This window comes from Crotalus tigris, unplaced genomic scaffold (genome assembly GCF_016545835.1).
Source record: "Crotalus tigris isolate CLP2741 ecotype Arizona unplaced genomic scaffold, ASM1654583v1 scf7180000017754.2947050, whole genome shotgun sequence".
Classification (NCBI taxonomy): Eukaryota; Metazoa; Chordata; class Lepidosauria; order Squamata; family Viperidae; genus Crotalus; species Crotalus tigris.
In genome coordinates, this window is record NW_024096616.1 from 733,583 (window position 1) to 756,892 (window position 23,310).

Here is a 23,310-nt window from a genome sequence, read left to right on the forward strand (position 1 = left end):
CTGGCTGCAAGAAAGAGTGACCCACTTTTTTAGTAGTCAAAAGTGAACCTTTCAGGCTTTATGTTGAACCCTATTCAACATAAATGGAAACAAGACTATTCTGTCCTGGACAGAGTTTGCCTCTTGAACAAACTTGTTAACCCACTAAAATTTATCATTCTAGAGTTCTGAGGGCATCCTTATTAATGTACTCTGGTTTACAAGAACAAGATTAAAATACACAGCTCTCCCTCATCTATACAATCTGCAGTAATTGGGATTGCAAAATCATTCCTTGCAGTTCTGTTCTATATATATCCTCTAATCTCACTCTCATTACTTTAGAAAATTAAAAATCAGACTTTGTTCATAAGAACATTCCTGACTATTGCAAGCAAATAGCTTTTGCTTACTTGGGGATAAGTGGGACACTGTATAAACAGCAGATCCATTTTCCTCCTAGTGTTTTGTTGCTATCATTGTTATTTCTGCAGTAATGAAAGTAGTAATGACAGCAGCACAGTTTAGTAAACTCTGTTATTTTTCATACAAAAGCAACAACAGAGATCCACAGAAGGCAAAGCACTTATCACAAAACTTCAGGTTAGGCATAGTTTCCATTAGGGAAATAAATCCTACAAACTACTGATTTGATGTTAACAGCAGGATTTATAAGAGAAAAATCTGAATACAGAAGACTGGTGTGAGAAACTACTCATAAAAACATAAGGAGAGCCAGAAATCCATGTTGGAAGTAGATTATATATTTAAATAGACAATGGTTTAAACAGTCTTAGAAGCCCTTGGAAAGTTTCATAAAAGAAAATAATTGGGTAGAAAAATATGTGAACTTGAATATATCATGACACTGAAATACTATCTATAGTCAAGGCTTTGTAACTGAGAAAAAGCATGTAGCAACATCTCGTCTCTGGCACTTAGCAAAGCACAAGGCTTTTTTTTTTTAGTCATTAGGGAGAGAATTGAAAATAAAACTGCCAATATAAGGCCCTCATACAAACTGATAGCAAGATCATACATGTTAATTGTTCTACTCACTACACCTAAAAAGACTAAGAAAAGGTTATTTACTGGAAAAATACATTGTAGAAGAAAAGATAAAAAATATGAAAATTATTACAGGAAAGGAAAAAAATTGTACAAAACAGGCAATCAAAATGATTATTGGGTTGAAGCAGCCCCCTTCCACTACCACCCTTCCACAAGGAAAAATGACAGCAACTGAGCTCTTCAGCCCGGAACAAAGGCAGATAATAGAAGAGACACCCAAGTTATAAAACTGTGCATGACATAAATAACACGGACAGAATCTTCTCCCGCTTTCCAGTATTATACTCAAAGTCATCCCTTGAAACCATTGGTAACAGGTTACAATGACTTCAAAATGCTGTTGCCTGTGCCATTATGTTGTTGATGCAATTATATAATGATATCTGCTACTAACCTACGAACAGCCATAACTGAAATTAACTTCAGAGAAATTCAGGATCAAAAGAAAGAGATATTTTTTTCAGACAGCACATATTTAAATCATGGTATTTACTACCAGAAGTCTTTGCAATATTGGACCATCTGATTCATTTTAGAACGAGGCTGGGCAAGTTCATAGGAAGGAATATTGAATATTGACAGTTGCTTACTACCTCTTGAATCACAGGCAGTATGCTTTGCATAATGGGTGGTAGGAAATTACAATGGAAAGGGATTATTGCTCTCCAGTTCAGGCTTATGAGCATCCCAGATGCAATAACCTATTATGTAATCCAGAATGCTGAACCATTCAACCTTTGGGCTGATCCAGCAAATTTGGATCTTATCTTAAAACTAATCCAATTCTAATATTAATTCCAAGACTGACTAAATTAAAATAATGTATGCATTTTGTTTTGTAGGAAATGCCAGATTCTACATCTGGGCACAGATGATTCGTAAATCTTGAAGAACTGAAAGACAGCATTTAGAGAAACAATGCAAGCATATATTAGTGATCAGCCCATGCTAGTCCCTTCAAGAATTTGCACTGCTTGCAAGGTCACCAACATACACTATGTTGAATGAGGGATTAATTCTAATCTTGTTTCCCAAAGTATACTTACTGTACATGTATTGCCCAACTTCTGTATATTAGTCTCTAGAATTAGCAATGTCCTTTTAAATTCTGCAATAGTCAGTATAGCTTTTAATCACTTCCAATACCCATTTGCCTTCATTCTGTTCAATATTCTTTCAATCCGATGTCCACCCAACAAAACAGTAATTAGTTTATGGACAATTTAGGGAAGGAAAAAAGCCTTGTTATGGTAAAGATTGCTTTAAAAGGAATATAATTATTCGGGGAGGGCAAATATTATTGTTTTTCCCAAGAAAAGATATATTTACTACTGTAATAGGATAAATGGTATAAGTTAAATGTGCTGAGGTCCTAGGAGTTGGTTTTTTCACTGAGTGACTTATAAAGCAAAGCCCAAGAGTCTTTATTGTCTTTTTTGATATCTCATAACCATATTTATTTTCACAGCACTTTTAATACTTGATATGTTAAAGTTTTTATTGCTGCTTTTTTCTATAATTTTTTACAGTTTATTTTGTTACTTATTTTGTTTTTGAATCTGTTTTATTGTTTGAATATTACTATAATCCATTTTGCGATCTTTTTCATGGAAAGGGCAAACCCATATTTTAAATAAATAAAAAAGCAAGTAGGCAGAGAATGATTTTTAATTTAGTAATTTTCTGGGCTGTGCAGCCCTTTGGTTTCAATCCCAAAAGGTATTTTGGAGCTCAGAGGAGCTCAAATTTAGCATTGTCAGCAACTGCTTAAAGCAGCTGCATCTTTTCCTGGGATCTCATGTTGTAGAGCTCTAGTAATTATTATTAAAAACCTATCAAAATTGTAGTAGAATATCCATGATATTCTAACAAAGTTTTAACAAATATAGCAAAGTTCTCTGCTACATTATTCTCTTTCTAACTACAGAAAAGGCTATTTAAAAAAAATAATAATCTGAGCAGTTTCCCACAAGAAGACAACATCTCTAGGACTAGATTAGTGGCCCACTGTTTTGGAATTATTCTCCCTTCAACTAAAAGAATGCAGACAATCTTTTTTTACTTCTGTAAAATAATAAACATAACAATATGGAATAACAAAAAGATTCAGTGCACATTTTAAAAATATTTACTGATAACACCAGGCAGAATTTAACAACATTTATGAACAAACATTTTTGCATAAAAAAGAAGAAGCAACCATTCCTTTTAACAGAGGACTAACTTACCGCATCTTTCTCTGGGTTGCAAACTTTTACCCAGAGGATGTGATCAAGAAGCCAATCGATGGGTTTATCCTTGTAGAACATAAGTATGAATTCCACAATCAGACTGAGATCCAAGGACTTGAACATCTTTCCTGAAAGAATATTTGGATAAAAAAGAGAAAACTATATCTTAAGACTGGCATGACTTAACATTTAATAAAACTATACTCTGGATCAACAAAAGATAAAAAAACATCTTCCGTACTCTAGGAATTCTTGAAAGAGAAGAATATATACTGCAGCTAACTTGATCATGTGAAGGGAATTAGGATTAAGCCCTGAAGCCTTTCGAAAATGCTCTAACCAAAAAAGACATGCAACAGCTTTCTCATGCAGAGTGGTTTTCAGGTCAGGAAATGGTGGGGGAACAGTCCTATGTTTTATTACATGTGTCAGTTCTTTTCCTGCCTCACAGTAGGTCAGGTTCTGCAATTCCTGGCAATAAGGATTTTACAGAAAATAGAAAATATTTGCTACAAAAAAAAAATGGAATTAGAACAATTAATCAGTGGAACAACCTGCCTCCAGAAGTTGTGAATGCCCCAACACTGGAAGTTTTCAAGAAGAGACTGGACAACCATTTGTCTGAAATGGTATAGGTCAGGGTTTCCTGTCTGAGCAGAGGGTTGGACTAGAAGACCTCCAAGGTCCCTTCTAACTCTTATTATTATCATTATCATCATCATCATCATCATCAATAATAATAATATAAAAAACTCTATATGCAGTGAAGCTGTCTTCCAGAAGTTATTTTTGCACATTTTTGAATTTACAGTTTTACATGCAATTTTTCCAAAATATAGGCATTTTTGTATGAGATATAATTCAGTTTTGATCAAGATTAGGCGAGGCATTGGTGGCCAAATAAATCCAAATAATTGGCCTTTGAGCTGTATTTACAGTAATGTTTCTTTTCACAAAGAGGCAATTCTGTCTATAAAATTGTTTCATAAGGATCAAGATTATTTCCTTGTTCAGTTGCACAATACCAATATCATAATTAGCAAAGAGGGGGAACAAGGACTACCAATTTGATTCAGCCATAAAAGCTGAAACTTCAGAGTAAATTAAAATCTCTTTCTTCATATATCCACTAGCAAGTATTTATAAGAACTCTTTGTTCATTCCTATTTTTAACTAAACCCTCCTAGGAAACTTTGCTTACAATATTTAATAAATCACATCAATAAAAGATTTGTCACACATAAAAAGCAAAGGTAAACTAGAGATAGTTAGTCTTACTATATTCCTATAGGTTCTGAGAAAGTTGCCTTAGTAAGTTGGGCTAGAGAAATACTTTTTCCAGTATTACAGGAGCAATACATGTCTTGCATTAACCCAAAACAACACCTTAAGCTACAGCCAGGCATAGAAAATGAGTTTACCAATAAAACCAAGCTGGGAAAACTCCAAGATCATCCATTCTTCAGAAGGTTGCTGCAAAGCAAAGTTCTTCATTGTGCTGAGATAGTTTGGCTTGGCTACAATATCATCTTCTAGCTGCACAAGAGAGGGAAACGTATAGCTGCATAAGAGGCAGGTCTTGAACCGAGAACTTGTATGCCACTGGGAAAAAAGCTCCCTAAAAAGTGGAGACAGAAAAGCTACCTCTGGCTAAAGGACAAGAAGACCCCGAATTTCCAATAGTTTTTATTTTCAAGCAAAGGAAAATAGCTCAGTGTTGTAAAATCCCAATATGATTTGATCGAACAGGACACTTATTTGTAATCATTGAATTAATATTTTTTTAAAAAACTATTATCTGAAAACATTGTATATTTTGGTATTACTAACAACACGCTGATTTCACAACCAGCAGGCCATTATTGTGAAGGAGCCCTAGCCTTGATTCATGATCCACTTTCTGATGAGCAACACTGTTTATTTGCTTGCCTGACTTTGATCTCTCCTTATCAATGAATACTGTTGCACATCAAATTGCCACAGCTTTATGATCCTGCTTTGTTTTGCATTAATGCCATTTAATATCTCACTATTTCGGTTGAGTGCCTCCTTGCTTCTGTGCTTATCAGGTACCTGTTCTCAGTTTTTGGCTGTTCTCCTAATGGTTGAGCCTCTTTGTTCTTTATGTTTATTTATGCCGGCTTTATGGTTACAGCTGTCATGATTAATGCCCACATGTTATTGTAGTGAAAGCTGATATCTTGAGCATATCCTAGTTGTAATAGATATGTTACTCCTTTGATATGTCACTCCCTCAAATGTAAGTTTCCATTTTTCTGCTAAGCTTAGATTTTATACAGGTCATATAAAAATGAAAACATGCAAGGTAAGCAACAAAGATTTCGTAATTCCTAAATGTTTTAAATTCAGTATTTTAACATTATTTATACATACTTTCTAATAATGTGCCACTTCAAAATATAACGACAGTATGTTTCTATATTTTCTATTTCTGATAACATGCTGGAAGTGACCTTGGTAGAAAAGCACATCTTTTTAGTCTTCTCTTTGGTCAACAAGTTGTGCCCATCAGAAAGAGGAATATTTTTGCCTTGTGTAGGTTCAATACTAATAATAGTCAACATTATTTTAAAATTGAATGAAAACCTTGCCACACCATGACCTGTATGTGACAGAATGGAGAAGACCCTCATGCCTTCATCTATATATGCGCATTTGGGTCTGTGCATGTGATATTAGATACATCAACATACAGTTGATGTATCCTATACATATCTACTAACCTACATAAAACTTCTTGATTGTACCTAAAAACTTCTTAAATTAATTCCCATAGTATCAGTGCTGATATGCTTGGTTTCTAAACAGAATATTTCATTCTGCCGTTCTACAATAGTCATTCAAAGCTTTAAAAAAGGCAAACTTATATTACAGCAAATAAATTTCATGGGGCCAATTGAAGCTAGAATGGCAAGGAAAGATGTTCCCGAGGAAGCTGAAATCAAAATTATCAGGCCTACAGTAATATCTACTAGGCCTGCAGTACTATCTACTAGGGGCAAATAAAATAAAGGAACTATTAATAGCACATAACTAATCTGCAAACTGAAAGTGTTCTTAGAGCCTCAGTGAGGATCCACCATCTCACTGGTTCCCCATGCTCTAGTTCAGAGGCAGAGGCTAGAAAATGAAAGTTTCCACTATTAGCAGCAGGAAAGCAGCAGTATTGATCAGAGGTACAATCAAGGAGCTTAAGTTGAAGTCTTTCCACTCCATAATTACTCTGAGAAGTATTAGCAGGAAAGACTTTCATTTCCTCCACAAAAAGATCCCTGTCAAAACCAGTTTTTCTGCTGCTATTAGCAGCAGTGCAAAAATGACCTTTTTCCAGTGTTCCTGATGCAAGGAGGAAGAGGAGTCTGTGTGTGCCTCCAATAATTCTGACCCTGCTCACCAACAACTATTCATATAGACGCTCAAGAGTTTGGAAAGCGCGAATCCCCCAAAGTGTTGCTCATTAGTACTTTACAGCGGCTTTTTCCTCTTTACACTACAACAGGGGTGTCAAACTGCCAGCCCGCGGGCTGGATGTGTCATGCCGAAACTGCACCCACTCCATTGCTGGCAATGGAAAAAAGTTGTGATATGTTGTAACATGTCACGTGACGTTGCGAGTTTGACACCCCTGCACTACAAGATACAATAACCCTTGCTCCAACAAATGGGCTTTTATCCAAGATGTTGAGCAAATATTGCCTTCCAGAGTTTTTGAATTAATTTCCAACAAACCCTTGCCATTTGTTTTGAAGCTGCATTGAGGGGAACTACAGTTTTTTAAAAATATGGCTGAATATAGGTTGCCTATTCTGGATTTGAGGTACAATGTTTCTTAGTTGGAAAAAAATATAGAATGTATCCTTTGAGCATCGTAAAACTTACCTGAACATAATATATGCCTTTGGATTGTGCATACATCATTAAAAAGCAGTAATCTAAATTCTGTTTAGTTCTCCACCTAGAACAGCACACAAAACAAATTACTGTTATTTTTTTGGGAGGCCAGAGGTATTTTCTGGGTAGGTATCAGGTACATCTGGCAGAAGACAATCATCCACAAGATTTTAGTCAAATATGAAGAATTCTAGTTTTGTTGTAAGCCCAGAGCTATAACATTATTTCAGATTTCAGCTGACATTCCCATTGCTTCCCCCCCCCCCAACTAAGCGATGGACATAAATAGCATCAACAGTGGGATTGTGATAGGAAGCAAAGAGTTAAATCCCTCTACTATGCTGAACTTAATCATCTGCTTCTCTACAACAAGTATAATGTAGTTCCAAAACCTGTCAAGCAAATCCAGCTGCATTGATAACATCAGATGCAATTTGACCATATTATACGTTCCACTGGAGTTACATAAAATCACAGAAACAAATACTCATATAACATTGAGGAGTTTTTTTTTTTAAATGGGGGAAACATACATACCAGCAAGCACCCAATGACTATTTACTACACTTCTTCTGAATGCCATATGCTTTCTTCTAAACAAGTTTAAATACCCATTATAAAGCCATGTAATAAAATATAACAAGCCTTGCTACCCCTAGCATATAATTTTAAATCAGATTGCCTGGAATTACCTGACTCTTTCTTTAGGGTCACCGAAAGATTCTCGTAGCCGGGAGAAATCTGGGTAGAAGTGTGGAGAAGGGGAAATAACCTCTAAAAGACCAGAATGTATTTCATTGGGAAATCTGAGAGAGAAGTAAGGAAACAACTGTCATTTTCTGTAAAATAAAAAATAGAATTTAACCAGGGTGATGATTAATAGCCTAAATCCTAAGACATATCTCCAAGCAATATTAACAACTTTGAACGATGGCGCTACAGGAGATGTTAAGCTTTGAAGTCCTATTTTAAGCTGAAAAAACATAAATAAGGACATTTATGTCCTTTTTTTAAAAAAAGCCTTCCCTGCTTGCTTTTCTCAACTGTAGCTTTCTTGATCCATTGACCTTCAGTTTTTAACTGCTGAAATTTCTCGAGCCAGATGGAAGCAGATGTTAGATTTTTCAGTCATATTCATGCCTCTTTGCATACTGGTTGGTCTGAAAGCTTGTTGTTTCTGAAAGTGCTCCAGAATTATTTTTAAAGATAATCTGTAGATAACATACTTATTGCCCTGATCAATAATCATTATTTACAATAACAATAACAATATTAGAGTTGGAAGGGACCTTTGAGGTCTTCTAGTCCAACCCGATTATTATACAAGGAACTGAATTGTAAGATTAGGTCATCATTTAATAGCTTATTCACTGTGTTAAATCTTTACTGAGTAAATGCAAGGAGAAAACACATGATTTACAGTATAGAGAAAGGTTAAAAACAGGGCAAAGAAAGCATAGTCATCCAACACTATGACAACTCCGATTAACCTTTTATACATATACACTGCTATTTTTTTCCTTCTTGAATACCCACTCAAAAGGAAAGCTGGCGGTGAGTTTAACATTACTAAGTATGTTTTTCTGGAAAAGCTCAAAAGGTTTATCACAATGTTCTTAACTCAGATAGCATTCAATTCCTTCCTTCTCCTCAACTAAATCAGACTGAGAAATCAACTTTGTGTACTCTAACTGTGTTGTACTGCAATTCCCATCTTTTTAAGCGTTTCTCAACTAGGGGATAATTAAAATCGAACTCCAACCAGATTCACAGAGACCAGGCTAAATATTTAGGTGCATTTCCTCTTTATTTTGTCTACAAGACCTTTTTCTTCCTTACCTCACCGTATAGCTATTCCCTACTTACTGTCTGGAAGCCTAAAAGTAGTCTTCAGTCTTTGACTTTGTACCCACTTATAAACCCAAGCATGTATTTGAAAACCTTCATCTTAATATTTTGCCAACGTACAAAAGGATATTAGCGATAGGCAGCAATAATGTCCTGCTCAGATTAGATTACCATCTAGTAATAGTTTGTAACTCATCAGTTTGAAAAACAATAGTCTAAAATCATAGGTGCTTGCCACAAACTAAAATTATATTAAAATGATGATATATGCATGGTGACATCATGACACAAATCCCACTTTTTTGCATTTGTGTTCAAACTTAAGCACCATGTCTAACATGCACATGTTAATTTGGGAAATGAAGAGAGCTATCGATAAGTATAGTTAAGGATACAGATCTAAACTTTATAAAAAACCTTTTGGATCCCAACGTATGGAGATACCTTTTTAATTAAAAAAAAATCCTACCATAACACAGGCATTTTGTACTTCTGTCATATTGGTTGGAAAAGGGCAGTAATGGGAGAATATCTAATCAACTGCTGCTCTTTAAGTTTTCATAAATGTGTAGTGTCCCAAGGATATCAAATATGAACATTAATTAGAGAATATCACATTTCAATAAAAATGGCAGGCAAAACCAAATATATCAATAATATACAATTGTCCTTTGTACTATATCAATTTAGAATTATCTATATTTAATTTTGCCCAAAGTAATCTATAAAAAAATATACTTCTATTAATGAATTGTTTCTGTTTTGGATTACTAAATATACAAGTCCAGTCATTTCTTATGGAAATTATTCTTATGTATTTTATCTCTGGCTGGATAATTCAATGATTTCATTGAATTATTCAGCCACAGATAAAATACATAAGAATCATTGAATTATTCAATGAAATCAAGAAAAAGTACCATGGTACCTCTTCCATGAAAGAATATCCTAATACAAATATTTGAAGTGCTTCTAAGAAATAGAAGATCCAATATGGTGATGTTGTATTTTCAAAGTGACTTTTACTTTAAAACACATTCAAGGATTTTGAAGTTTTTCCTTTCAGAAGGAAAAACCACTATATAGCCAGTATTTTTTTTAACCAGGATTGATCAGTTAAGGATCAGTTAAAAGGCTATTAAAAAGAAATCGTGGTTCAGGTAAGTGCACAGTATTACATCAATATAATAATAAACCCTTGAACTCTCAAGGGGACTGTGACTTTTTTAATGTCTTAAATATCTAATTTGACAAATGAGTACTATTGCTGAGAGACAAAGAATAGGCTGTCTACATTTAGCCTAATTAAAAACTACAGCTCTCCTATTTCCTGCTGATATTCTTGTACTCTTTTAAATTAATTTTCTTCCTGCAATATTTGATCTGTGACTTGTTATTGCTAATATTGTTTTCTTGCTACACAGCAATTTCTTTTTCCTCTTTGTGTCATCTAAGACTTGTGTTTCCCCTTCCAGCACACTTCAGCCTATTAAATTTAAAGAAGATAAAGCAAGCAATTTTACAGGGAGGAGAAAAAGCAAATTGGTAAGTTAATCAAAGGAAAAGTTTGAGGCACTTGATCTCAGCAGGTAGTAGCACCACCCCAATATTATTTGGATTTGAAAGCTAAGCAGTTTTGGTTCTTGTTAATAATGAATAGAAGACTACCAGGAATAACATGGTTACACATTAGACTAGGATCAAGCAAAGCATCCTTAAAGAGGGCAAAATAAAACTATTCTGTACTGTTACCAAGTAAATTGTATACATGAGGTTATCAGGATTCAAGTGACTCAAGGTCATTTTTACTATTAACCAAAGGTACTTGAGAGAGAGTTACTTCCTTAGACCATCACATCCATTAGTGTCTATTGCATATAAATCCTATATCAGTGGTGGCGAATCTATGGCACGGGTGCCAGAGGCAGCACTCAGAGCCTTCTCTGTGGGCACGTGCACCGTCGCCCCAGTCCTAGGCCTTCAGCTGGGTTTTATAAAACTTTTTCACTTTAGGCCTCCGCCGCCATGTGCAAAAAAAAAAAAAAAAAAAAAAAGGCTCAATCAGTCAATTTCAACTTCTCGCGGGAAAAAAAAAGATCAACTTTTTAGTCAAGTCTTCCAAGCTATGCTGCGTGGGTCAAGTTGGAATTGATTGATTGAACTTTTTAGTCCCACCCAGTCTGCCGTTACCACTGCAGCTATGCCCACCCAAAGGGCCATGCCCACTCAATGGGCCACACCCAGCCAATGGGTCACACCCACCTGGCACTCGACGATGCATAAGTGGGTTTTGGGTTGCAATCTGGGCACTCAGTTTCTAAAAGGTTTGCCATCATTGTCCTATATGTTTTATTTATTAAACCAATTGATATGGCCACCCATCTTGCAGTTAATCAGTTAATACATACATTAAAAAGTAAAAACCAAACTAAAATAGATAATAATAGACAAGATACATTAAAAATAACAGAGCCACTTCATTAGTTCACCTATCCGGTGGGGTCCTCAGGCCTGTTGGCATAACTAGGTCATGAGGGACCTCTGGAAGGTCAACAGTGACAAGGCCAACCTCTTCTCAGGGAGAAGATTCCACAGCATGAATGTCACAGAAGAAAAGGCCTGCTATCTAGGACCCACCAAATGTAGGTCCCTGGGTGACAAACCCCATAATGTGACCTCCCTGATGGATCTGGTAGGACAGGCAGATAAAATCAGGAAAAGGCAGTCTGCCAAATAACCCAGTCCCGTGACATGAAGGGCTTTAAAAGTCAACACAAGCATCTTGAATTGGACCCAGAAACAAACTGCTAACCAATGCAGCTCATGAAACAGAAATGTATAACATGTGTTCTACCAGAAACACATGCAACTGCTTATACTGCTACATTTTGCATCAGCTAAATTTCTGGATATTCTTCAAGAGCAGTCCCATATACAGTACACTGCAGTAATCTAACTAGAAGGTGATGAGGGCATGAGTGACCATGAGTGATTCCCCCTATCTGAACGGGCACAACTGCTGCACAAATATGAAATTGTGCAACAGCCCTCCTAGCCACAACTGTCATCTGCTCTTCCATTTTCTTGGTAATGCTGTGACAAGAAACAAAAAGGACCAAGAGAACAGTCAGGCACCACACTGCAAAACACTTCTGTATTGAAACCACAGTGCTCCCATCTCAGTTATTACATTTCTGACCACCACATCTCTGTACAATGCAGAACTGTAGCTAGGTCGTCTCAACTCTCTCCACTATCCTTCTCAAGTTCTCATCTTAACTAATGCTATTAATAGGCAACTTGCAGAATGGAGTAGTAGTAATGAAGTCAGGGACTCTTCCATTACCATTATCTTCTAATCTTCCTGTCCTCTGGAGTCTGCAGCTTCCAACTCCTGCCCATCATCCTTCCCAACTCTGCTAATAATTAAAAATAATCCACCAGTGTCTCCTTCCAAATCATTTTTAAAAGACCAGGTCAGATGAAGAAACTTTGACACTGGAAAAAATACACCAAGATAGAAATTAACTGTTAAATCAACATGAATTGCTTACTGGTGTACACCGCTTAGAGAGTGCTTGCCCTTAAAGCGGTATATAAGCCTCATAAATAAATAAATAAATAAATAAATGAAACTCAGGAGAAACCAGAAATGCAGGCCTGATAGGAACACAGGAGAAAGAATTTGATCTAATGGAGGATATGGCATCAGGGAGGAGATATTGATGTCAACCAGAATGGAAGTGAACCTTACAGTAAATATTAATTCAGTCTGAGTTCAGAACTGCTGACTACCAACTTCCTTTCATGCTGGGATCCATATAAAAATCATAGTTTGCCTCAGGCTCATGTAAATCTAAGTTAGCAGTAGTTGTTATATAGCTTACAACCAGCATAAAAAGACATCTTACTTTTTCTAATAATGTTTTCTGACAAAAAGTAATGGAGCAGCAGGGTAAAGATAACTGGATTGTTCCATGGCTGATGAAGACTAGCAACTGGTTTTAAACAGATCAGGAAAAAGTCAGGCAATTCAGTCCAAATCACTAAAATAGACCAATAACACAATTTAAAATATTGAAACATCTTCTATCAAACAAAGAAAAGTCTCATACAGTACAACGAAATTGCAGAAGAATACTTACAAGCTTTTGATATTTTCTGCAACTCCTGTGGTATATTGTGGATCTGTCTGTAAGAAAAATTTCAATAACAAAAGACAATAAACAGACACGGGTTAAGAAGTCATTGATGTATTGATATTATATCTAAAATAATCAGTTCTGCTAAGCCAACATTTCTTTGGAAATCCAAATCCAGTAAAGGAAGAATGTAAATGTTTGCTAGGCTACTATGTAAACAAAGCGGTGTAGTCAAACATATCACCAATTGTAATAATTAACAAAACCATTAGACAACAATATACACATATATCAACTTTAAGAAATTTCAATTTGCATTAATATAAAAGGCAACTATACCAATTTATCTTCCAGACAAGTTGAACTACAAGCCCTATCATTCCCAGCAAGCTGAGCACTGTATTCCAATACAGATGGATACCACCACTTTGAGAAAAGCTGATGCAACATAGTTTCTCAATACAATACCAATTCATACTGTGTATTTAGGGTGTTTAATATTAAGCAACAGATTATGAAATCTTGGTACCCATTATGACCTATAAACCTCTACATGGTATGATGATGATTACAAGCCATCACATTGTTGTTGAGTTTTAATGACTATATTCTCTATGATGATCTATCCCCAACTTGCTCCTTCAGCATTTTCAACAATGCACACATCGCCACCTTCTGCTATCTGCTGTCTCACCTTTCCATCCACCTCTCCTAGCATTAGAGCCTTCTCTAGAGCATTAGGACTTCACATACTGTATCCAAAGTAAGATAATTTGAGCTTGGGCATTTATGCCTCGAGTGAGAATTTGTATTGATTCGTTTGATGATCCATTTGTTTGCTTTCTTGGCTTCCTTAATTTCCTTACATTACATTAATTTTTCAAACATGAGCAACAGTGCAACATGGCCTTAACTGGAACCCCTTTATGGTAAAGTCTCTTGTAGACAGAGAGATAGGAGCTGACTTGTGACTAACAGCAAACAAATACTGGACTCCAAAACTGCAGAAAACCTGCTGCAATTTATTCTTCCCAGATGCTTAAGCATTCAGGATCTGGGGCTGAAAACAAACACAGTCTCTTTGGCATGTCAGCAGCACTCAAAATTAAATTCTCAAAATAAAATATCAAACTAAGGGAGAAAAATGGAACAAGCAGCAGCAGACTCATTATCCTGCTTTCACTAGCAGACTCAATGTTTTATAATATCATTGAGTTAATACTGTTCCCAGAGCCATGTAGTCTTGATGACGTTAATGCAAGCAGCCAAAGAGTTTCTAATTTTTCTCCCTTCCTAGCATTTTCCTGCAAGCACAGGGCCTGCTTTTTTTTAGATCAACCGGATGTTGATCCATTGGTTGCGACAGAAATTCACTGACCAGTTTGTCACTAGGCCCTCAGATTGTGGACTGGGAGAGAGTCCAAAGTCACACAGCAGGCTTTCATGCCTAAGGCAGGATTAGAACTCACAATCTCCTGATTTCTAGCCAGGTGCTCTAATCACTAGACCACAGGTCGGCAACCTGCAGCTCCGGAGCCGCATGCGGCTCTTTGAGCCTTCCCCTGTGGCTCCCAGCCTCCTCTGCCTTTGCAGAGAGAGACAGAGACAGAGAGAGGCAATTGCGCTTCCCTGCTTCTCTCTATCTATCTATCTGTGTGTGTGTGTGTGTGTGTGTGTGCGTGTGTGTGTGTGTAAAAGAGAGTGTGCTATGTCCTGAGGCTTGCAAACGGGCTGGGGCGTTTGCAGGCAGTCCCGGGCAGGTGCAAGCTGCCCGGGACCAGACAGGCTGTCGCCAGCGCCTGTGCGCATGCGCGGGTGCTGGCGCGGGAAAAGTAACACATTGACCCGGGAATTGCCTATATAAGAGGCTGGGAGCTTTTGGGCGTTGCTGAAGCCTTCACCTGTAAGCTGAACACAGAATAAAAGAAAACCTGAGAACTACAACTGCTTCTCGTGTCTGCTTTTCGCCAAGGACTCAACACTGGCGACGAGGATGGGATGCCTTACATCGCCTGGAAAGGAAGAGGTGTAAGCTTACCCAAGTGAGTCCTGAGCGGCGGAACGGCGTTGACTCGGCAGCTACCCGCCAATCCAGTGCGCATTCGGGGGTAGGCTGGCTGATAGACCCGTCTCCTGAAAATGGTAAAAGTTGGAAGGCTTTCGGAATTCGACGTCTCACATCCAGAGCGGTGGGAGTCCTACGTAGCCAGGGTGGAAAATTACCTCAAGGTAAACCAAGTGAGGGAAGATAGCTTGAAGGCTGCCACCCTGCTTTGTGTCTGCGGTCAAGACGCCTTCGAAATCGCAGAGAACCTTGCAGCACCTGTCCCATTAGAGTCTGTCAGCTACGCAGATCTAAAGAAGCTATTGAAGGAGCACTTCCAGCCCAAGATGTCCGTCATTGCATGGCGCCACACCTTCGAGCAGAGGGATCAACGATCCGGAGAGTCGGCCAAAGAATACATCGCCGCATTGAGGAAGGCCGCCAAGCACTGCGAGTTCAAGGACCTCGAAGAACGACTGAGGGACCGATTCGTGTGCGGCTTAAGGCATCGAGATCTACAACAGAGGCTTTTCACCAAAGAAGACTTGTCCTTCCAAGATGCCTTAAGAGAGGTCACCGCAGACGAAGCAGTAGGCGGCGCCGTCAAAAACATGCGGCCGATCAGGAACAGTCCAGATGTTGCATCCGTGCACCAAGAGGACGTCCAAGGGAACTCCGAGGAGGATCCGGACGAGGAAGTCGACCGTCTCCACCCCACGAAGGAAGGGAATCAGAAAGGAAGCTCTGCAGCTCCCCTCAAGTGCATCGGCTGTGGAGGTCGCCACAGGAGAACCGACTGCAAGTTCCGCTCCACTATCTGCCGGGCGTGCGGGAAACAAGGACATATTGCAGCTGTGTGTCTGGGCCGACGAAAGGTACAACCTCAGGAAGAACTGCGTCTGAAAGGTACCAGGGTCCCCAGCCAGAATAGGGTAGGTTTTTGCGCTTCGCGAAGAAGCATCTTCAGGACAGGCACACACAAGCCCATCAAGAAAAAGCTGTCACTCAAGGTGAAGCTACAAGGGGTTCCATTAACTATGGAACTAGACACGGGGTCTGCCCTTTCAATCATATCCTTACATACATTTAGGAAGATTTGTTCCGGCAGTGGAACTCAGGCTAAATTAAGGCCTTCTGACATTGTGTTAACAGACTTTCAAAATTCGAGAGTGTGTGTTAAGGGGGAGGCCACCCTTAACGTACAGTATAAGAATTTTGAAGGTCCACTAGACCTATTAGTAGTAGGGGGTGAACGAACGAGTCTCATAGGACTCGATTGGTTTGAAGCCTTGGGGATACACGTCACGGGGCTCAACAGCTTACAAACACTCGACCTACAGGAAGTCTGCAAAGAATTTGCAGATGTCTTCAGCCCCCAGCTGGGCACATTCAAGGGACCCCCTGTGTCCTTAAAACTAGACCCCACTGTCACTCCCATTAGAATTAAAGCAAGAAGGGTCCCTTTTGCTTTAAAGAGTAAAATTGACACTGAGTTAGACAAACTGATCCAACAGGGAATCCTAGAACCTGTTGATTCCAGCCCTTGGGAGACCCCCATTGTCACGCCTCTAAAGGCAAATGGGGACATTCGCATTTGTGCTGACTACAAATGCACTCTTAATAAGGCATTGCAGCAACATGCCTATCCTGTTCCTGTGGTCAGTCATATTCTGGCCTCCCTCAAGGGGGGGCGCGTTTTTGCAAAGCTTGACCTAGCTCAAGCGTATCAACAGCTGCCTGTTGATGATGATGCTGCTATAGCTCAGACTATTGTGACCCACAGGGGAGCCTTTAAGGTAAAAAGGCTACAGTTTGGAGTGAATGTCGCTCCTGGGATTTTCCAAAGCGTAATGGAAAACACACTACGGGGCATACCGGGGGTTTGCCCCTACTTTGATGATGTCTTAATTGCAGGAGACTCCACACACATTCTAGCTGAAAGGCTAAGGGCTGTTCTGTTAAGATTCAGGAAAACAGGCCTCAAGCTCAAAAAAGACAAATGCAAAATTGGGGTGCCTTCTACTGAATTTCTGGGATTCAAAATTGATGCTGCTGGGATTCACCCTGCTGAATCCAAACTAACTGCCATTTTAGAAGCACCTAGGCCAAAGTCTAAGGCCGAACTTCAGGCCTTTCTGGGCCTCCTGAATTTCTACAATTCTTTTCTTCCACATAAAGCTAGTGTAGCTGAGCCTCTTCACAGGCTATTAGACAAACAAGCAGTGTGGCAGTGGTCACAAACACATGAGGCTAGTTTCAATGAGGTCAAGGCCTTACTCACTTCTAACAGTGTACTTGCACACTTCAATGAGTCCCTTCCTGTGTGCATCGCTTGTGATGCTTCCCCTTACGGGGTAGGAGCCGTCCTGAGCCACCTCATGTCTGATGGAACTCAGGTTCCTGTTGCATATTACTCCAGAACACTGTCTTCTGCTGAGCGCAACTACGCTCAGATAGACAGGGAGGCTCTGGCTGTTGTTGCTGGAATTAAAAAATTCTATGATTTCTTGTATGGCAGGCATTTCACGGTCTTCACTGACCATAAGCCTCTGCTGGGACTGTTTACCACACGTAAACAAACTCCCCAAATCATTTCCCCTAGAATGCTTAGGTGGTCTATTTTTCTGTCTGCATATGATTTTTCCTTACTCCACAAGCCTGGGAAAGAAATGGGCCATGCTGATGGCCTCAGTAGATTGCCCCTGCCAGTAGTAGAAGCTGACCCTGCGCCAGCTGTCAACATTCTATCCATCCAAGCCTTGCCCGAGTCCCCTCTGAATGCCAGGGATGTCGCCGCTGAAACAGGCACAGATCACACACTTTCACGTGTCCTTTCTTGGGTTTTGTCTGGATGGCCTGAGCACTGCCCTAGTCCTGAGTTTCAGAGTTTCTGGTCCAAAAGGAACGAGTTGTCCACTTCTCAGGGTTGTCTGCTTTGGGGAAACAGAGTTGTCATTCCCACCTCAATGAGGACTAGGATCTTAGAGTCCCTCCACGAGGGTCATCCTGGCATTGTTCGCATGAAGGCCCTTGCGCGCAGCCACTTGTGGTGGCCTGGTTTAGATAAGGACATTGAGGCTAAGGTGCATGCATGCCACCTGTGCCAACGCTCTCGCCCAGAGATGCCCCAAGCTCCTGTGCATAGATGGGAGGAAACACAGTCCCCATGCTCTAGGGTGCACATTGACTATGCTGGGCCCTTTCAGGGCCAGTTCTTCTTGGTCCTCGTTGACAGTCATTCAAAATGGCTTGAGGTTGTACCTGTCTCATCCACCACCACTGCAAAGACTATTCAGGTACTGAGGGGGATTTTTGCTGCACACGGGCTCCCAGATGTCATCGTGTCTGACAACGGCCCTCAATTTACTTCCTCCGAATTCCAAGCTTTCTTACAGGCAAACCTGATTCGTCATGCCACATCTGCACCCTTCCACCCGTCCACCAACGGTATGGCTGAACGCATGGTCCGCATCACAAAGGACGCCTTGAAAAGACTCACCTATGGGGACTGGCATCACAGGTTGGCTGACTTTCTCCTTTCTTACCGCACCACACCATCCACTTCTACAGGGAGAAGCCCAGCTGAACTTCGCTGGGGGCGCAAACTTACTACGAAGCTTGACCGGTTGCATCCGGACAGACTGCCTTCATCTACCTCACATCCTAGGGCACCTAGACAACTACTTGTGGGTGCCCCGGTTTGGACTCGCAATTACGGGCCTGGTCATACATGGGTCCCCGCTTCTATTTCCAGGGTCACAGGTCCTCTATCCTACGAGGTAGCCCTGGACAACGGTCGTGTCCTGCGTCGGCACATCGACCAACTCCGCCCTAGGCGGGATCTTTCAGATGAGACTCCTGGGTCTTTTCCAGGGGGGGAGGGGGACCCTTTAGAGCAAAGGGAGGGGCACGAGCTGCTGCCCACCTCCAATGATGGAGCCACAAACGGCCCATTCCAAGATTCCGCGAGTGCCCCAAACAGGAATTCTAAGAGCCTATCCAACTACCAGGCATTCACGCCTACTCCAGTCAGGGAGGATACCCGGGAGCATCCCAATAAATCATACCCCGCAAGAGAGCTGGCACATAATCCCCAGAGTTGGCCTGACCTTACCCCAAGTCCTACAGGGGGTCAAACATACAGGGAGGTGGTCGAGGAACCAAGTCCCGACCGCAACACCTCTAGCCCAAATCAGGGAGTAACTGAGTTTTGGGAAGGTACAGAAACCCACACGAGCCCGGACACAGAACAGGGTTTAGGGAATGGACAGCCTCCTGACAGGTCTTGGACGGACCTAGGAGGTTCTACAGAGATGCCCAGCAGTGGCTATCACTTCAAGGGGCCCGAGGGCCTACAGCTAGGCAGGTCAACCAGGTCACAAAGTGACAGAAGCCCTGGCCTGACGAGCCCGGTGGGCGAGCGAGCAGGCCAGGCATTGGGGCACAGTCCTTGGAAGGCACCAAGGCATGATAAGGAGAACAGGCTCACGTCTCCCCTCAGTCAGGGAACACCTGTCAGAAACCCAGAGCTGAGAAGGTCACAGAGAGCAAGGAAATCTCCTAAATACTTAGAGAATTACATAACATTGCTGGCCAAACAAAAGCCAGTAAACAGTAGAAGCACTGGGGAGTAGAACATTGCATCAAGAAATAATTGTATGTTGGTAGTAGTCTTAACCTGGGAGAAAGGGGTGTTATGTCCCGAGCCTTGCAAACGGGCTCGGGGCATTTGCAGGCAGTCCCGGGCAGGTGCAAGCTGCCCGGGACCAGACAGGCTGTCGCCAGCGCCTGTGCGCATGCGCGGGTGCTGGCGCGGGAAAAGTAACACATTGACCCAGGAATTGCCTATATAAGAGGCTGGGAGCTTTTGGGCGTTGCTGAAGCCTTCACCTGTAAGCTGAACACAGAATAAAAGAAAACCTGAGAACTACAACTGCTTCTCGTGTCTGCTTTTCGCCAAGGACTCAACAGAGTGCACTCACAGTGTTCTCCGAGGAGCTGAAAAGCTTTCTGGACGGAGCTCCTCCCTTTGCTGCGTCTCTGCAGGAAGCAGGAAGCAGGAAGGGCAGGAGAGAGCTAGCTAGCCCAGCTAGGCTGACTCAGGAATTCTGGGAATTGAAGTCCATGAGTCATAAAAGAGACGAGGTTGCCCACCCCTAGCTTGTTGGACAACAGTTTGAAGCTTGCCAGGTGAGCAGCAGATAGGAGGGGGGGGGAGAAAGAGAGAGAGAGGGAGGGAGAGAGAGAGAGAGAGGAAAGAGAGAGAAAAAGAAAGAGAGTGGGGGAAGAGGAGTGGCAGACCAAGGGCAGATAGGGAGGGAGGGAGAGAGACAGAGAGAGAGAGAGACCCTTTTGACATCTAAAATGAAGATAACACTGCATATATCCTTTTTTTACCTGTGTGTGTATGTAATTTTATTCTCTTAAAGCATTCTCTTGGTGATCATTGTTTTAATGGTATGAATATTCCCAAGAGTCATATTTTTACTTTTATTTTTAATGTGTGTGTGTGTGTATGTATGTATGTATGTATGTATGTATGTATGTGTGTGTATTACACACACACACACACACCTATAATAAAGGTAAAAAAGGATATATGCAGTGTTATCTTCATTTTAGATATCAAAAGGGTTTTGCGGCTCCCGGTGTTTTGTTTTTGGTGGGAAACAGGTCCAAGTGGCTCTTTGAGTGTTTTGGGTTGCCTACCCCTGCACTAGACCAAACTGTATCACGGCAGTATTGAAACTGCCAGAAGAGCAGGCACAGTCAGAAAGTTATCATGTGCAGGGTATTATTTATTTCTTTAAAATACAAACACAAATTTCAAACCATCACATTATATAGCTGATAACTAGAATTAGTTGTTTTGTGAGATGGGCGGCTATATAAATTTTGAAAAAAAAAATAAAATGCTGAAATTCAGGTGGCTTTTATTAATTTTAGAACTAGATAATTAATATACTCTGTTGGAATATCAATGATTTTGTAAAGCAGTGCAGGTGTAATGTAACAATTTGTTTTTTAAAAATAAGTGTCAGATTTGGCAAAGAATTTCTACATAAAATGTGACTTTTCAGGATCTTAGGATTGGAATTGAGAGTGCCAGGCTGGAATGAATAAGACCATTTGCATGTTTTATTGGATCTGCATAGTTATTACTGTTTTAAATATGCATTCAGCCATAAAGGATAGTCTTATTACAGAAGAAGAGAACTTCTCATCACCTTAACAGGGACTCTATAATTAGAGCACAACCTGTGCACTCAACTCCCAGAATTCCTCAGCTATTACTGAGAATTATGGGACTTGAACCATGTATCCAGAAGTGGCTGGGATTGGGGAATTCTAGCTTAGAGAATCCTAAGTAATAGAGCTGAACTCACTTTTTACTTAGTGCAATGTCCAACAGTTTTCTCTGGCTTTATTAATAAAAAAAACTTTATATTTCTGTTCTCTTCTACACCAGGACCCTGAATGCTATTAAACTGGAAGCAATGTTTTTGGTTGTTCAAAGCTGGTACAGACCAGCATTTCCATCATTTCTGAACAGTCTACAAATACCATCTTAATACTGAGTCTGAGTAGCAGACCTCATGGCTGGAAGATGGGGAGTGTAACCTTTAAGTTTTCCAGTTCTCTATATTTTGCAATATACTGCTTGAATTTAACTTACAAGTTTGTAGATTGTTTTACATTATTTTAGTTGATTAGTTAATATAGCAGAATAAAAAGAAAAATTTAAAAAATACTGAAAAATCATAAAATGCCAGGCGACTAGATCAGCCCCAAATCTTCCTCTACTCTCTTGGCTGATAATAAGAAGCAATAAGGTATCATTTTTAAAGTGCACTTTTTCCCACTACTGACTCTCTAAACATCCTTAGTGGAGGTTAAGCATGACTAAGTTGTTACATGTTTACTGGCAAAGTAGATGTCAACCTTGCGAAGTAGACAAGACAGGAAGCATGGCCAAATCAGCTAATTCCATTTAATTGTACAGTTGCATCAAGAGAATTCTGCCTGGCTGAAAGTACATTTCTCCCCATATCCTCTTTATAGTCTAAGAAACAATGGAGAGTCCCTTCTGAGCTACTTGGCCCATCCCCATTCCTGCTGTAGGCTAAGATGGCTTTTATCTGACTGTTCCCCTGGCTACTTCTCTTCTCTCTATTTCCCAAGGTCAATCCCACATACCATTACAATAAGGCTTTTTGCTAATGGTAAAGTTTACATTGTAATCTAAAACATCGATGAACTAAAAGTATAGTTACTTTTTCTCTCAATTCCCTTTCTCTTCTCCTATGACAGTGTTTCCCAAACTTGACAATTTTAAGGCATGAGGACTTCAACTCCCAGAATTCCACAGCCAGCAACGCTGGCTGTGGAATTCTGAGAGTTGAAGTCCACATGCCTTAAAATTATCAAGTTTGGGAAACACTGTCCTATGATAAAAGATTTGTCAAAGTTATGAGAAAGTACTGTATCTCCTGTAGTGAAATTCTACTTACCAGTTAACAAGAGAACAGTATGTATTTAAGATTTGGGTGTTTTTGTGACAGACCTGTGGAAAGGTGCTGACTCCTATAAGCTACTGCAGTTGTTTAGTGATTATCACAGTTCAGTAGTAGCACGAACTTATTTATTTGATTTTTATCCCACCTTTATTACCTTAGAAGTAACTCAAAGTGGCAAACACAATAATATTTTTTCCTTGACCTATTTTCCCCACAACAATCCTGTAAGGTGGGTTGGGCTGAGAGAAAGTGACTGGCCCAAAGTCAGCCAGGTGGCTTTCATTGAATGCTTTTAAGCCAATGCCTCTGTTGAGTCCCTGATATACACATGTTGGGAGTAAGGCTGGCAAAATCAAAATGGCTGTGCCAGTGAGTTCACTTGGGCTACACAAGTCCACTCAAAGTCCAGTGTCCCTATTGCCACTACTAGCTAATTGAGCCACAACAGTTAACTCCTGGACCTTCTCTATATGCTTGAATTTATTGTCCACATTATAGGTTAAATCCTCTTTTCCACTAAGAATATTTTTTGCTTTCTGAACAGAGATCACTTTTTTCCTTAATTG

The 23,310-nt window shown here is 40.1% G+C and overlaps 1 protein-coding gene across 1 annotated transcript in view; it reads right to left on the reverse strand.

The window, feature by feature from the left end:
* Positions 1 to 23,310, reverse strand: part of MGAT4B (alpha-1,3-mannosyl-glycoprotein 4-beta-N-acetylglucosaminyltransferase B) — a 113,321-nt gene that overhangs the window by 27,185 nt on the left and 62,826 nt on the right. The window contains exons 5-9 of the mRNA XM_039340846.1: positions 13,187 to 13,233; positions 7,886 to 7,999; positions 7,182 to 7,257; positions 4,703 to 4,817; positions 3,279 to 3,409 (exon numbers count right to left, since the gene is read on the reverse strand). Coding sequence (XP_039196780.1) covers positions 3,279 to 3,409; positions 4,703 to 4,817; positions 7,182 to 7,257; positions 7,886 to 7,999; positions 13,187 to 13,233 — 483 coding nt within the window. The remainder of the gene's footprint in view (positions 1 to 3,278; positions 3,410 to 4,702; positions 4,818 to 7,181; positions 7,258 to 7,885; positions 8,000 to 13,186; positions 13,234 to 23,310) is intronic.